The sequence below is a fragment of the Rhinatrema bivittatum genome, chromosome 8, assembly GCF_901001135.1.
Source record: "Rhinatrema bivittatum chromosome 8, aRhiBiv1.1, whole genome shotgun sequence".
Lineage (NCBI taxonomy): Eukaryota > Metazoa > Chordata > Amphibia > Gymnophiona > Rhinatrematidae > Rhinatrema > Rhinatrema bivittatum.
The window spans coordinates 240899785-240916967 of record NC_042622.1 but is presented as its reverse complement, the minus strand read 5'-3'; the positions used below and the strand labels follow the sequence as shown (position 1 = coordinate 240916967).

The 17183-nt window shown below is 48.2% G+C and overlaps 1 protein-coding gene across 3 annotated transcripts in view; it reads right to left on the bottom strand.

Annotated features, from left to right (window-relative positions):
- The window catches only part of MAST3 (microtubule associated serine/threonine kinase 3), a 248094-nt gene that overhangs the window by 55649 nt on the left and 175262 nt on the right, over positions 1–17183 (bottom strand). For all 3 annotated transcript variants that reach the window (XM_029614319.1, XM_029614321.1, XM_029614320.1), the window contains 2 exons: positions 6033–6134; positions 3949–4071 (listed from right to left, as the gene is read on the bottom strand). In XM_029614319.1, the coding sequence (XP_029470179.1) occupies positions 3949–4071; positions 6033–6134 (225 nt within the window). The remainder of the gene's footprint in view (positions 1–3948; positions 4072–6032; positions 6135–17183) is intronic.

Genomic DNA, 17183 nt, shown 5'->3' with positions numbered 1-17183 from the left:
CCGCGATCTGTAAAGACATAGCAGAGACGTCAAAGGACTGTTTGAGGATAGATTCCAGACGTCTGTCTTGAGTATCCTTGAGTGCTGCTCCTCCCTCCACAGGGATAGTAGTGCGCTTCGAGACCATGCAGACCATGGCATCCACTTTCGGACATGCCAGGAGATCTTTGGCGGCTGGGTCCAGAGGGTACATGGCTGCCAGAGCCCGCCCTCCTTTGAACCTAGTTTCCGGGGCATCCCATTCCAGGTCAATTAGTTGCTGGACGGCTTGTAATAGTGGGAAATGACGGGAGGTCTGGCGGAGTCCCTCTAATAGAGGGTTCGTCTTAGGTTCCCCTGAGGCACTTGTGCCCGGGATAGCAAGCTCTTTTAAGCTGTGTGTGACAAGGTCTGCAAGCTCGTCCTTGGTGAAGAGGCATCTCATGGTTCAGTGGAGCTTTGTCCCCGGAGGGAGTTCCCATTCCTCCAGGGGTTCTGAATCCTCATCCGAGTTGTCAGTGTCACCGAAGGAGGGACTTCTGGGTGGTGGGATCGGTTCCCTGGGCATAGAGGGTCCTGAAATGTTGGGTCCTCTGGTGGAGCTGTGGCCATATATTATAGGAGGCCCCGGTTGCATGTGGATGAAGGTATGCAGACCTTTGAAGAATTCCACCCAGGAGATAGATGCTGGGTCTAGACTAAGGGGCGCCGTGTCCCTGGGGAGCCCCATTTGAGGGGGGTTCCCGCTGTGCAATGCTAGGTCCGGCGTACTGTTCGAGAGGCCGGAACCCAGTACCGGCTGGGGAGGGCCATGAGTTGGATCCCCTAGGGCCTCTTCGCACTGTATACAAAGGGCCGTGGCCTCCTCATGCTGTGCAGCTCTAATGTGGCATGCTGGGCAAAGGCCCTGAGCTTCTTTTCCGGTGGTGCCATGGCTTGTGCGCGTAAAATAAAGTTGTGTGCTCCGGTGTGCGTCGAAGTTGTGCGCGTAGGTTTGGTGCGCGCTCAGGGAGATGTGCGCGCTGTTGTGCGCAAAGGTGGAAGTTATGCGCCCGGCACAGTAAGCGTGTGGCTATGTGCGTCGCTTGTGCGCACGGTACTTGGGTGCGAGACGTTGTGCGCACAAGGTATTTGTGCGCACGGCTCACCTCTGTGCACACAGGTCGGAACGGCAGACAGGGCGGCAAACAGAGCCAAATGGTGTCGGCGACCATGTGGACAATATGGCGATCACCTCGGAGGGTCTCCACGTGGGAGGACCCTCGTATCTGACCGGGGTCTAGCCCTGCTAGGGCAGATCAACCCGGTGGCACTGGTTCCGGCTGGCGACCTGTGCGGCTCCTCGAGCTTCGGAGACCGGAGCCTTTTAAATAGATTTCTACCTTACCTTGTCTCAGCGCTTCCCGGTCTCATTCCGGGCTGTCTCCGGCTGCGGGGGGAGAGGGAAAATAGATTCATCGCCACGCTCGAGGTTGCACCCGCTGCCTCTCAGCCTCACCCGATGTCAGGGTCTAGGTCCCCGCTGAGGGTCGGCTGCCGGACCGAGGCTTACCTCAGAGGGATTGCAGAAATCACCTCGGGAATTCTCAACTGGGGGAGGGACCCAATGGGTGTCACCGCAGGAGAGCGGGACTCGCCTGTAGAGGTAAGATTTCTTCTTAATTTGGTTTTCTTTGGTAAAATTACTCTAACGCTGTGCGAGCGTGCATAGAGTCCCTAACTGCTATGGAGACGGAAAATACTGAAGAGCTGCACTTCCTGCAGGGGTATATGTACTAGGGCTGATGTCAGATTGAAATCTGATCCGTCTCCATTTGCTATCAGGAGTACACTATACCCATTGGTCCTGAGTCCATCCGCTACATGCTAGGAAATTCCTCGTTTCGGACCAGCCCACAGCACAAAAAGATGGTCCGTCACATGAAATGCGTTAGTAACTTCCAGATAATGCAACAACGCCCGAACATCCAGCTTCCGTAAGTCTTTAGACATAGGTGGTGTCTGCTTTTCACATGAAAAGCAGACACCACCTTCTGAAGAAAGGAAGGAACCGTCCGCAAGGACACATCAGAATCCGAAATTCTCAGAAACGGCTCCCTACAGGATAGAGCCTGGAGCTCAGATACCCTGCGAGCTGATGTGATAGCGATAAGGAAAATCACCTTTAACGTGAGATCCTTTATTGTAGCCGTTTTCAGAGGCTCAAAGGGAGCTGTACACAGAGCTGAGAGAACCAAGTTCAGATTCCAAGAAGGACAAGGGTGCCTGATCAGGGGACGTAAATGCTTTGCCCCCTTTAGGAAACAAGCCACATCGGGGTGAGCAGCCAACACCATTCCTTGAATGGAACTGCGCAAACAACCAAGAGCTGCCACCTGAACCCTCAGGGAACTACACGATAACCCCTTGGTGAGTCCGGATTGTAAGAAACCTAAAATATCAGACACCGAACACCGAATAAGAACAATCGCCCGGTCCACGCACCAAAATTCAAAGATTCTCCACACACGCACATTTACGAGGTTGGTGGATGTCTTGCGTGACCGGAGAAATGTTGCCACCACAGCGATCGAATACCCTTTGCTCCTCAGGCGGTGCCTCTCAAAAGCCATGCTGCTAGACAAAAACGATCGACCTCTTCCAAACACACGGGCCCTTGATGGAGAAGGTCCGGGAGCAGTGGCAACCGCAGGGGACCCGCCACTGCCAGATTGACCAGGTCCGCAAAACCAAGGCCGCCTCGGCCACTCTGGAGCTACTCTAACTAACTTCACTAAACAATCAGCACAGACTTTAGGCCTTGAACCTCCACCGTCTGCTGGAGACAGAGAAATACTGCCGGACTGTAGGTGGTATCATCCTATATAAGGCAGAGTTTTGTTTTGAAAACTTCTCTGTCTCCATCTGCTAGGGGGGAGACACCCAGGATTCTGGACTGATCCGGAAGGAGCTGAATAAACTCCAGAAGGAGTTTATTCAGCTCCTTCCGGATGAATAAACTCCAGAAGGAGAAATCAGAGAGAGACAAGCTTTGCCGTGAAAACACAGGCTCTGTGGAAAAGAAGAGACTGAGGGGGTGCTGTGTGGATGCGTGGTATAATGCATGCTGGGCATATTTAGAGGTTCAGTCAAAGTTCTAGAAATTTTGACAAAAGTTTTCCGTGCCGGGTCCATCTGATGATGTCACCCATGTACGAGGACTGCCATCCTGCTTGTCCTCGCTCTCTCTCAATCCACCACTCCTGCAACCTGACTCAGATACCCACTCTCTCTCTTCATCTTTTCTGCACTAACGGACCCTCATCTTCACCATTTCTTATTGGTAGACAGTCCCCCTGCTCTCCTCTGGATCCACTGTGCAGCTGTTCCCAACCATGACCAATAGAGCCGGGGGTATGAGGACAGAATAAACAAAGGAGTTTTGGGGGATGGGGTAAATATGAGAGAGATGAAGATGGGTTGGGCAAAAGAGAGAGAATGTGTTTAAGAGAGGCCAGTGAGAGGGAAAACTCTGAAAACCATGGATTTCATGTACCTGCATAAATATTAAAATAGCTTAAAAAATTCATAAATTATAAAACATTTAAAAAAAGAAGTCCTATTTACAAAATTAGTCAATGTAGCTGCAGCTCGGTGGCATTCTCTGTTGTGCTTCAGTGTCTATTCCCTTCCTCTCCAATACACAGCATACTAAATTTCTACATACCTGACAATGAAAGGTTAAAAAGTATAATGACAGAAGTGACAGAAACAGAAAGCAAGTAGGTAGAGACAATAAAGCAGCAGTTGAGGGAGACAACATATTACCAACAAACCTGAGAGCAGACATGACCTGAAATTCATGACACCCTCAGAGGCTCACATTTACACATAACCCAAAGGAACTGTTTCTAAACGGTATTTTATCGCATGGCAGTTCCATATTTTTAACAAGGCAGCGAAGGGAAGGAGGGAGACAGTGAATCTTACTATCAAAGTAGCTAGTGTCATCCTCTGCTTCCAGCTGTGGGACGAATTCCGCCTTCTGCCGCAGCAGCCCGTTCCAGTCCAGGCTGCAGAAGAAGGTGTGCTGCTTCACGTCGTGGGCTCCCCCTAGCATGGACAAGAAAAGACATGGGCGCATCCGTGAGTGGTGGGGGCATCGCTTCCTGCCCTGCCCCACTTGTGTCTGCCACCAATTCCATGTGATTCTCAGGGAGCAGGACCCTTTCTATCCGTGTCTTTGGGACCCAGATGCAATCAGGAATGTCTTAATTTAGCTGTCCAAGTCGACAAATTAAAATGATTAAGATCAATAATATGGGTATGCATGCAAAAACAAAACAAAACAAAAAAAAAAAAACAACTCTCTTTCAAGGCTGTACGGTACTGCCTCCCAAGCTGCAGTGAATACTCTAGACTTCGCCACCATTTTTTTCTCCAGTTTGCATGTGAGATAAACAGCTTCAGCTAGGCACTAGCTACTCTGCATCACTAGCTCCCCATTCTAAGTACCAAAAGTCTTATCTCTGTCCATCAGCTTTAATCTCCTCCCAAGTCACTATATTGGCTTTCCATCTGCTCCCGTATACAGCTCAAGCTTCTCCTACTTATCTACTAAGTAAATTCACTCTCTCCGGTTCCTCCCTTATCTTCTCCTACCCATCTTCTTATCATCTCCTTTAATCAAGCAAGTCACAATTTACCTATGCCCTTCTCCTCCTTGGACAATTCCCGCCACCACACTTTGTTGTACGCCTGGATCTTCCTAAGGTGGTGTATCATGCCCTCCCCTCCCCCATCCCATTTACAGCCATATTCAAGCCCCAGCTAAAATCCCACATTCTTGAGGCTGCACCAATACACCACCTTATCAATTTTAATCACATTTATCATAATAGAATACATTTCCTACAGCCTCTTATTTGTCTTGACTGTCTCTTTACTTGACTGTAAGCTCTACAGACAAGGGGCTGTTGCTCATGTGAACCTGTAGAGTTCGGCATGCATCTAGTAATGCTTTAGAACTGATTGAGCAGTTGGTGAATTCCTAGAAAGAACAGGTCACAGTTCCCAGGCAAAAACTGCACCAAAAATATTTGTCCACTAGGTGGTGCTGCCACCGCGGGTTTTCAAGCAGCTTGTCCTGCTGAGAGCGCATGTCATGTGACCTATGGGCCTATTTTCCTTTGCAAACAAAAGTTCAGTGGAACCTCTGGAGTTTGCAGCTGCATTTACTTTCTGGTACAATCCAAACTGGTCTTGCCACATTCAGCCTGGGAACTTGGGATCTCAAGAGAGAAAGTGCGATCAAATTGCAAGCATTGGGACAGCTCTAGGGGGGAAAAAAAGTTAAACAAAAAAAAAAAAAAAGATACAAAGCTTAATCAGTTTATAAAAATGATTGTACCACATCAATCCCACATCCCTGGGCATGCAGTGAAAAACAGTCAAGTGCCTTGTGGTTGCCAAAGTTGCAACAGACACTAGGAGAGGATGGGAGGATGCTACAGCTTAGAAATTTTAAAAAGAATTTATGCTTAAATCCACACCTTCAGTTATGCATTTGTCGGGAGAGTAGTAGGAAATAAAAACAAAGCTGCACCAGAGTTTCAGAGGAGACAGCAAGAAAATCCTCCACTTCTAACTGAGCCATGGACTAACCAAGTTTGCCACATGCTTTACATTTCTTTACTAAACTCTGCATGCTCCAGTTTGCCTGGTTTTTCCCCTTCCTGCCTCTCTCCAGGGCTGCTGAACTGTTCTGCAACCCTAAGACACCCCTGAATGCCGCTTCCTTTCTGCTTAAGTCAGTAAAATGTTACCAGATGAAATAGCTGCAGTGTCATGCACAGAAAATTCTTAGCAGCAAGAAAGAAGGGAGGAAAGCCACGGAGAGAGGCAGGCAGGGTAACAGGAGGAAGAGGTTAAATATGCATACAAAAGCTGACAGCGCAAAAATAAAGCCCTTTAAATATCTGGATACCATTGAAATGACACACAAAAAAAAATACACAGGAAGACAATTTTTTTTTTTATTCTGCTCTTGTAGACTGTAGTAGTAAGTGTCATACCAGTACCCAGCCGTTCCAATGGGTTCTGTCTGAGCAGTCTTGTGATCACATCCTGGGCGTCCACAGGGAGAGCCTCATCCCCTTCTGGCCAGATAATTTCATCTGAAAAGCAAAAAAAAAAAAAAAAAAGTAGAAAAACAAATACACTCAGCAGACTCCTGAGAGTCTGGCGGTCCCAGGGTGACAGGGAAGAAAATTACAAGGTCCTTCTCATGGGGATTGCTAGACCTGGGGATTTTCTCAGAACCATGCACTCTGGACTCTCACAGCCAGGTCTGGTTTTTTTTTTTTTTTTTTCCAGGCTATCCATGATAAATATTTATGAGCTGTATTTTCATACGAGTCCAATCTCCAGGTTAATATGCAGATTTTGACAATCCTGAAAAACAGAGCTGGTCAAAGTTTGGGAAGCCTGTGCTAGTCACCGGCCCCACCTCCAAAAAAAACAAAAAGAGAAAGCTTGATTCAAGGACAGAAGGGGGTCATGATAGGGAGAGACACAGGCTCAGAGGAAACATATCTTTACTGAGAGGGTGCCAGATGCCTGGAATAGCTTACTAGCAGAGGCGATAAAAACCAGCACTGTGACAGAACTCAAACATGCCTGGAATAGCTATAGAGGACAGTGGGAGGCTGGGTAAAAGACATGGGAGAGCTAGAGGTTGGCTTAAGTATGGGGAACTTGTTTGCTCATGTACCCAGGCAGAAGGCCATGCAGGAAAGGCTTAGATAAGGAGTAATCTGCTGAAGGTGTTCAAGCTTGTGTGGCCGACAGATGGGAGCATCCTCAGCTACAACAGTAAGATGTGAGCAAGTAGGTGAACCAAATGGTCCTCATCTGCCAGCATGCCCTGTGTAACTGTGCTATGTTTAATACAGCCCAGACCAAAGGCGTCACAAGACTATCTCCAGAGCTCCACTGAGAAAAAAACAACCTCAAAAATAGAGGAAAAATATGGAGATCCAGTGTTTGGAGCCAGACACTCTGAGATTAAAAAAAAAAAAAAAGCAAACAGAATGTTGGGAATTATTAGAAAGGGAATGGTGAATAAAACGGAAAATGTCATAATGCCTCTGTATCGCTCCATGGTGAGACCACACCTTGAATACTGTGTACAATTCTGGTCGCCGCATCTCAAAAAAGATATAATTGCGATGGAGAAGGTACAGAGAAGGGCGACCAAAATGATAAGGGGAATGGAACAGCTCCCCTATGAGGAAAGACTAAAGAGGTTAGGACTTTTCAGCTTGGAGAAGAGACGACTGAGGGGGGATATGATAGAGGTGTTTAAAATCATGAGAGGTCTAGAACGGGTAGATGTGAATCGGTTATTTACTCTTTCAGATAATAGAAAGCCTAGGGGGCACTCCAAGAAGTTAGCATGGGGCACATTTAAAACTAATCGGAGAAAGTTCTTTTTTACTCAGCGCACAATTAAACTCTGGAATTTGTTGCCAGAGAATGTGGTTAGTGCAGTTAGTATAGCTGTGTTTAAAAAGGGATTGGATAAGTTCTTGGAGGAGAAGTCCATTACCTGCTATTAAGTTCACTTAGAGAATAGCCACTGCCATTAGCAATGGTAACATGGAAGAGACTTAGTTTTTGGGTAATTGCCAGGTTCTTATGGCCTGGATTGGCCTCTGTTGGAAACAGGATGCTGGGCTTGATGGACCCTTGGTCTGACCCAGTATGGCATGTTCTTATGTTCTTTCTTATTACTTGGTGTACCAGGAGGAATGTTTCACCATGCTTACTGATATTTATTCTACCCTCTTTTTTTATTTATGCTCAGCCTCCCTGTCGACAGCTCCACTTCTTCCAAAGAAAGGGGGGGGGGGTTGAGGAGGAGGACAGGGGAAAAATACTAACACAGAAACTGGGGAGGGGGGAGAATCCTCAATTTGCATAAAAGAGAGCTAAGTGTGTTCCGTCAGCAGAGGCCTCATCACAGACTTTTATCTGCAACCATGTCCTCATTTATTTATTTTTTGCTGTGCACAGAGATGGATACCACATCGGTCGCCAGAGGTGATGACAGGCAGGCAGATAGGAGGAATGAAAAGGGGGGGGGAGGGGTGAGAGAGAGGAAGCATGAATATCAGAGAGGATTTGCATCTTAGATTCTCTTACTTGCCTTTCCAAATCTGAGCTCAAGGGAAGTTACATTCAAATGCTGTAGATATTTCCCCTTCCCCAGAAGCTGCTACAAATCTAAGTTTATATCTTAGACCAGCGGTTCTCAACCGGTGTGTCGCGACACCCCAGTGTGTCGCCAAGCACCGGCAGGGGTGTCGCGTGGCTCCCGGTCCCTCCCGCTGCTCTTTCTTCCCTGCTGCCGTTGCCGCCGGGCTATCAGCACGTTCAAGCCCAGCGGGAACGGCAGCGGTGCAAAAAAAAAAAAAAGCTGTGGCATCCGCGGCTGGCCTTTTCTTCTTCCTGCGCCTGCATCCCCCCCCCCCCCGGACCAGGAAGTGATACGTGGTGCGCGGGAAGAAGAAAGGCCGTGCCGCGTGATAAACTAGCAGTGGCCGCTGCAGCATCGGCCCCCAAGCTATTGCAGCAGACGGTAATCGGGAAAGGAGAGAGCAACATGAGCCTCCCGCGATCGATGGAATTCTTCCTTCTTGGCCTGCGGGGGCTGGAGGAGGAGGAGCAGCTACCGTTTGTGCTGGGGGGGGGGGGGGGGAGAGAGGAAGTGAGTGACAGAAAGAGAGAGAAGCAGCCAGCCAGCCTGTGTGTAAGTGAGAGAATGTGTGTGATTGAGAGCCTGTGTGTAAGTGAGAGAATGTATTTGATCAAGAGTATGTGTGTGATTGAGAGAAACTGGTCAGAGAGCTGATGTATGTGTATATGTGAGAGACAATGAAAGTGACTGCTTAAGGAGATGACTGATGTGTATGTGAGAGTGTGAGACAGTCAGGGATGTGTGTGTGTGTGTGAGAGAGAGAGAGAGAGAGAAAAAGCATGGAAGTGAGAAATCTGGGTATGTGAGAAATCATGGGAGTAAGAAGCTTGGTGTTGTGGGGGTGTATGTGAAAGAAAGCATGGGAGTGAGAAGCCTGATTATGTGAGAGAGAGCATGGGAGTGGGAAGCCTGTGTGTGTGCATGTATATGAGAGAGACTGGTTGGTAAGGTGACGGTGTGACTGGTGTGTATGTGAATGTGAGAGAGAGAGAATGTGATTCAGGGAATGAGAAGCCTGTGCACGTGGAGAGCGAGCATGGAAATAAGAGAGAGACTGGGTGTGTGTGTGTGTGTGTAACAGAGAAAGTGATTATGGGAATGAGAAGCCTGTGCATGTGAAGAGAGTGAGCATGGGAGTGAGAACCTGGGTGTGTGTGAGACACAGCATGGGAGGGAGAAGCCTGTGTATGTAAGACAGAACATGGAAGTGGGAAGCCTGTGTGTGTGTGTGTATGCATGAGAGAGATCAGGTGACGGGTGTGTGTGAGAGAGAGGGAGAAAGTGATTATGGGAATGAGAAGCCTGTGCAGGTGAAGAGTGGGCATGGGAGTGAGAAACCTGTGTCTGTGTGAGACACAGCATGGGAGTGAGAAGCCTGTATATCTGAAAGAGAACATGAGAGTGGGAAGCCTATGTGTGTGTGTATATGCATGAGAGAGATCAGGTGATTGGTGTGTGTTTGTGTGTATATGAGAGAGAGAAAGAAAGTGATTATGGGAATAAGAAGCCTGTGCATGTGAAGAGTGAGCATGGGAGTGAGAAAGCTGGGAGTGTGTGAGATACAGCATGGGAGGGAGAAGCCTGTATATCTGAAAGAGAACATGGGAGTGGGAAGCCTGTGTGTGTGTATGCATGAGAGAGATCAGGTGACTGGTGTGTGTGTATGTGTGAGAGAAAGAAAGTGATTATGGGAATGAGAAGCCTGTGCATGTGGAGAGAACAAGCATGGGAGTGATAGACTGGTGAGTGTATGTGAGAAAGAGAAAGTGATTATGAGAGTGAGAAGCCCATATATGTAAGTGGAACACAGGAGTGGGAAGCCTGTGTGTGTGTGTATGGCATGAGAGAAACTGTTCAGGAAGGTGACTGGTGTGTTTGTCAAAGACTGGGAGATGATTGGTGTGTGAGAGACAGAAACTGGTCATGGGGGCATGACTGGTATGGTGTGTGTGTGTGAGAGACATGGGCCCTAAGGAAGAGGACCATGAGTATAGAGCTTAGCCACTACTGCTGCTTCTGGTGTGTGCTACAGCCTGCATGGAAGAGGAGTAGGAGAGCTGCTGGAGGGGGTAAGTAAAGGTGGCTTTTTAAGTTTATTTTTCTTGATTGACTGCCATTTTAATTATTTAATATTATGTGATGTGTCTGCTTTTTTTGAAATATTTTATTGGTGTTTGGAGAATTTTTAATAGTTTTTATGAGTTTTTAATTGTTGGATGTTATTCTGTTCATAGTTGTTGTGAAACATTTATTCTGCTTATTAGTATAGTTTTACAATTATTTCTGTGTGGGGATCTATAGCTGCTTGCTAGTTCTGTTTTCCTAATAAGAGGTGTATTGGTTTTTAGGGCCTGATTTAATATTTGTAGTGTTGCCTTTTCATAGATAGGGTTGCTCCTGTTTGAGTGTATTCCATAATACAGGTGTAACTGTGTGTGGATTAGTTTATGTGCATTACTACAGATCCTGGGAGTATGTTAGGTCGGTTCTGTGTCTGTTACAGAGATATTTTACTAGCATGTAAGTGTTTTATCAGTCTTATTTGTTGCGTTTTCTCAAGAGGACATGCATTGTGGTAAACTGCTGTCTTTTCATAAGTAGGGCTATTGAGCCTGAAAGTAGAAGGAGTTTGAGTTGCTGTTACTGAGATGACACCAGAACCAGAATATCTTTTTTGTAGTGAGTTGAATGGGGAATGTCATAATTCTGCTTTACATCCATTATTGTGGATCAGGGGGGTTCCCGTGGATGCAAACTGTACATTTACATCTAGCCCTGTGACGATCATGGGTCAGTGTGTCACTCATGTGAGAACCATCTGTCAGGTGTGTCCCGACAGAAAAAAGGTTGAGAACCACTGTCTTAGACAATGGAGGGTGAAGTGACCTCTCAAACAGCAGCAACCCAGGATTTTGGACCCTGGTTTCCCTGGCTCTCAGCTTGCTGCTCGAACCACTAGGACACTGGACAGCAAACGAGTACTCACCCAGCCTGTCCATTCTCCCTACCTACCACAGTACTACAAACTTAGGGGTAGATTTTCAAAAAACGCGAATAGGCGTACTTTTGCTGGCGCATCAGGCGCCAGCAAAAGTATGCTGGATTTTAGTAGATACGCGCGGAGCCGCGCGTATCCACTAAAATCCTGGATCGGCGCGCGCAAGGCTATGAATTCTGTATAGCCGGTGCGCGCCGAGCCGCGCAGCCTACCCCCGTTCCCTCCAAGGCCGCTCCGAAATCGGAGCGGCCTTGGAGGGAATCCTCTAACGCCCTCCCCTCACCTTCCCCTCCCTTCCCCTACCTAACCCACCCACCCGGCCCTGTCTACACCCCCCCCTTACCTTTCTCCGGGGATTTACGCCTCCCGGAGGGAGAAGTAAATCCCCGCGCGCCAGCGGGCCTGTTGCGCGCCGGGACGCAACCTGGGGGCGGGTACGGAGGGCGCGGCCACGCCCCTGGACTGCCCCGGGCCGTAGCCACGCCCCCATACCCGCCCCCTAAACGCCGCGACGACCGGGCCCGCCCCCGACACGCCCCCCTCGGAGAACCCCGGGACTTACGCGAGTCCCGGGGCTCTGCGCGCGCCGGTAGGCCTATGTAAAATAGGCTCACCGGCGCGCAGGGCCCTGCTCGCCTAAATCCGCCCGGTTTTGGGCGGATTTAGGCGAGCAGGGCTCTGAAAATCCGCCCCTTAGTCTGAAGCACATCCCCTCCCCCTGGTTTTATACCTGCGGCCCTACTCCTGAGGATTCATTCTCTGTTTATCCTGGGTTGTTTCAAGCATCCACCACCCATTCAGTAGAGCAGCATTTCCCGATATTATTCCGGAGAGACTGCACCTCCCTTCCATCCTAATAGCCTTACATGGTTAAGAGCAGGAATGTTAGCAAAAATACATTGTTCAGATATTCCAGTTATCTCAATTAAAAAAATAAACTAAAACGCCCTTCTCAAGTTCCAATTTTTAGTTCACTTCTGCTCTGAAAAAACAGTATTATTCTCCTGTTACATCTCAAAATGTAAGTAAAACTGAAGGGGCGTTGCTGTGCTGACTGCAAACAAGCATCACAGACACATGAAAAGCACAAATATTATCTGAGGAAACAGGTGAATGGGTTGTGTCTCCCTTCCAGCAGATGGAGTCAGAGAAAAAAGCTGAAAGGCATCCCCTCTTACACTGGTGTGCCACCTGCGATCCTTCAGTATAATCCATATCATAGCAGAATGAAACATATCATAACCTCAACATAAGAACCAATGGCTATATCAAATCACATAATGAAAACTGCCTAACTTATGTACATGGAGGGAGTACTTCCATATGCAACTTGAGTGCTTCCCACTTTAAAGTATTCTGCAGAATGAAAAAATGAAATAGAACAGAATCTTCAGGCTCCATGGGCGGGTGTCTGGACTGATCCTTGGCACTACAGGAACGAAAATTAGCAGGTAAGAACCAATTTTCCTTTCCCTGTACGTACCAGGATCAGTCCAGACCGCTGGGATGTACCCAAGCTACCCTAAATGGGGTGGAACCTGGAGAGTCCTGCTCGAAGAACACTGCTGCCAAAGCCGTCGCCATCCGGCGCACGGACGTCCAAACAGTAATGCTTAGCAAAAGTGTGTAAAGATTTCCCGGTAGCCACTCTGCAAATATCCTGCGGTGACACAAACTGACTCTCCGCCCAAGACGTCTGATTGAATGCGCTTTCAAACCATCCGGTACTGCACGCCCAAGACATATATATGCCGAAGATATGGCTTCCTTCAACCATCGGGCAATAGTGGCCTTGGTTGCCTTAAGTCCCTTCTTAGGACCACTCCATAAGACAAACAGATGGTCAGACAACCGAAAGGCATTGGTTACCTCCAAATAGCGAAGCAGAATCCGCCGTGCATCTAACCTTCGCAAGTCGCGAGCCTGAGGAGAATCCAGATTCAAATCCGTGAAAGCGGGCAACTCCACGAGCTGATTCAAGTGAAACCCGACACGATCTTCAGTAGGAAGGAGGGCACCATTCTAAGGTACACTCCTGAGTCCAAGATCCGGAGAAAAGGATCCCTACAGGATAATGCTTGAAGCTCAGATATTTGTCTTGCTGAAGTGATAGCCACCAGAAAATCACCTTGAGGGTCAGGTCTTTCAAAGTGGCCCGTTTGAGAGGCTCAAAGGGAAGACCGCACAAAGCATGGAGAACCAGATTCAAACTCCAAGAAGGACACACCGGTCTAACCGGAGGGTTCAAATGTTTAGCACACTTCAGGAAACGCGACACATCCGGATGAGCTGCAAGAGATATCCCGTCAATCTTTCCATGCAAACAACCCAGAGCCACTACTTGTACCCTGACAGAACGCCTTTCTTCAGACCCTCCTGCAAGAATGCCAGGATATGAACAATAGAGGCGCGACATGGGGACACCTTCAACCCGCTACACCAGGCATCGAAGACTTTCCAGACGCGAACATATGTGAGTGAAGTAGACGTCTTTCGAGCCCGCAGGAGGGTGGAAATAACCGAATCAGGATAGCCTTTCTTCCTCAACTGCCTCCTTTCATAAGCCAGGCCACTAGACAAAAAGCGAGCCACTCGATCGAAAAATACTGGACCTTGTTGAAGAAGATTCAGTAGATGACTGAGTCGGACAGGACCGTCCACCACTAGGTTGATCAGATCTGCGAACCACGGCCTTCGAGGCCACTCCGGAGCCATGAGAATGATTGACCCTGTGTGAGCCTCTACCCTTTGTAAGACCTTGCCCACCAACGGCAGGAAGGAAAGACATTAAGCAGAATGTCGCGAGGCCACGGGAGGACCAGAACATCCACCCCTTCCGCCCCATGCTCCCTCATGCGACTGAAGAACAGAGCCACCTTCGCATTTCTCTGAGTTGCCATCAAGTCCAGCCGAGGGATGCCCCACCGATGAGTCACGAGATGCATCGCCTCCTCGGAAAGTTCCCACTCTCTGGGATCTAGGCGCTGGTGACTGAGAAAATCCGCCTGAACGTTGTCGACCCCGGCTATGTGAGAAGCTGCCAGGCGGACTAGATGGTGCTCCGCCCAGACCATTAGTCGGCCAGCCTCTGAGGCTACTGGACGACTTTTGGTTCCTCCTTGACGATTGATGTAAGCCATCATTGTCACATTGTTGGATAAAACTCGACCAATGGCTCACCAGGAGGAGAAAACTGCACAAAACCAGACCGCTCGGCCCTGGTTTCCAAGCGATTTATGGACCATTTTGCCGCCTGTTTTGACCATCATCCCTGTACTGCCCGTGATTGGCAAACTGTTCTTCAGCCGGAGAGGCTGGTGTCTGTCGTCATGATCACCCACTGAGGCTCCTCCAGATCCATAGTGCTCTGCAAGTGGGCCAGATTCAATCACAAATTGAGACTGGACCTGGCAGGTTCCAAGAGTGGCAATCGGATTTGGAACTCTTCTGACTTCGGATCCCAATGAGAAAGCAACGCCCTCTGCAAAGGTCTTATATGAGCGAAGGCCCAAGGGACTAGCTCCAGAGTAGACGCCATAGAACCAAGCACCTGCACGTAATCCCAAACCCAGGGCAGCGGTAGAGACAACAGCAGTCAAATCTGCGCCATTAACTTGTTGGTTCGCTCCTGCGTGAGAAAGACTTTGCCGACCGACGAGTCGAACCGAGCGCCTAAGAAGTTCAGAACTTGGGACGGGACCAATTGGCTCTTGGGGAAATTGACAATCCGTCCGAAAGATTGAAGCCGGTGCAATACTGACTGAACCTCTGCCTTACAAAGCTCCTCCGACTTTGCACAGATCAGCCAATCGTCCACATAGGGATGAACCAAAATCCCCTCCCTTCTGAGGGCCGCTGCTACAAAAGAAAATTATTCCTTACCTGCTAATTTTCGTTCCTGTAGTACCATGTATCAGTCCAGTGGGTTGTTCCCCCCTTCCAGCAGATGGAGTCACAGCAAAAACTGAGAGGGTGCTCTCTCATAAGCTGGTGCGCCCTTCTGCATCCCTTCAGTATTAAGAATATCAAAGTCAGAAAGAAAAGCCTTGGATGGATCCAGACAAATTGAACGTTAACTATAAACATGTATAAATGCAAACTTGCAACAAGAACTCTTAGTCAGCCACAATGCAGGTCCTGAAATGATTAGACAGTCGAGCTGAAAGATTATCCCAAAAAACCTTCAAAAAATCCTCAGGATGGGTATCTGGACTGATCCATGGTACTACAGGAAAGAAAATTAGCAGGTAAGGAATAATTTTCTTTTCCCTATACGTACCAAGATCAGTCCAGACAGTGGGATGTACCAAAGCTTCCCTACATAGGGTGGGCCACTGATAGCCCAGCTCAAATGACCTGAGCTCCAAAAGAGCCCGCGATCGGCGGTTGAAGATTCATGCGATAGTGACGCGCAAAAGTATGCAACGACTTCCAGGTAGCCGCTCTGCAAATATCTTGCGGAGAGACCGACCGGCTTTCTGCCCAGGAGGCTGCTTGAGCTCTGAGAGAATGAGCTTTTATACCTTCTGGAGTGGACGCCCAGCGCCAACATACGCCGTAGAAATTGCTTCCTTTAGCCAGCGGGCAATTGTGGTTTTAGAAGCCTTGTTTCCCTCTTGGGACCACTCCAAACGACAAAGAGGTGATCTGATAAACGGAAGTCATTGGTAGCCTCCAGATATCGAAGGAGGATGCGCTTGACATCAAGGCATCTAAGATCTCTGGAATCTTCATCCTGGAAGGATGGCAGCTCCACAGACTGATTTAAATTTATTTATTTATTTATTTTTAGAAACCGACGTTCCTGTATAATATACATATCACACCGGTGTACAAGGAAGTAAAACTGTCGCCTCGGGGTGGCTTACATTGAAACAATTAACAAAGAAACATAAAGGAGCTTAATGGAGCATAAGTGAACTTAGGGAGTTTACAGTAAAACAATTATGACTATTTAGCTTATGACTATTTAGATTATGAACAAGGGGGGTGTCAAAAACTGTCAGTTTTTTAAATGAAAGGAGAGACCACCTTTGGAATGTTTTTAAATGAAATGAAATGAAATGTTTTAAATGAAATGAAATGAAATGTTTTGGAATATTTTTAAATGAAAGGAGAGACCACCTTTGGAAGGAAAGATGGCACCGTACACAAGGATACTCCTGAATCCGTGAAACGTAGGTAAGGCTCTCTACATGACAAGGCTTGAAGCTCCGAAATTCTGTGAGTAGAACAGATAGACACCAGGAATACTGTCTTGACAGTGAGGTTCTTAAGGGTAGCTCTCTTCAAAGTTTCAAAGGGTGGACCACCTAGGACTCAAAGGACCAAATTCAAGCTCCACGAACAGCATAAATTGCGGATTGGTGGTGTCACATGCTTTACTCCTCTCAAGAACCGGACTACATCAGGGTGTGACGAAAGAATAGTTCCATCCCAATGAGGAATGAGGGCGCCAAGAGCTGCCACCTGAACATTTAAGGGAATTGTAGGCTAATCCCATCTCCATACTTCGCTGTAAGAAAGACAAGATCTGGGCTATGGTCGCATGACGCGGAGAAAGCTGTGTGGACTGGCACCAAGACAAAAACTTTCCAGACCCAAATATAGGACATGGAGGTGGAAATCTTCCTAGCCTTGAGAAGAGTGGAGATAACCGCCTCTGGATACCCGCGTCTTCTCAGCTGTCGCCTCTCAAAAGCCAGGCCGCTAGACAGAAGCAATCTACCTGGTCAGAAAATACTGGTCCCTGCCATAGAAGGTTCGGCAGATGTCCTAGTCGAAGCGGATCATCCACCGCTAAGTTGACCAAGTTTGCAAACCACGGCCGTCAAGGCCATTCTGGAGCCACCAGAATCACGGGCCCCTGGTGATTCTCCATTTTTCGGAGCACCCTTCCCACCAAGACCAAGGCGGGAACACTTAGAACAGGAGGTCCCACGGCCACAGGAGGACTAGGATATAGAC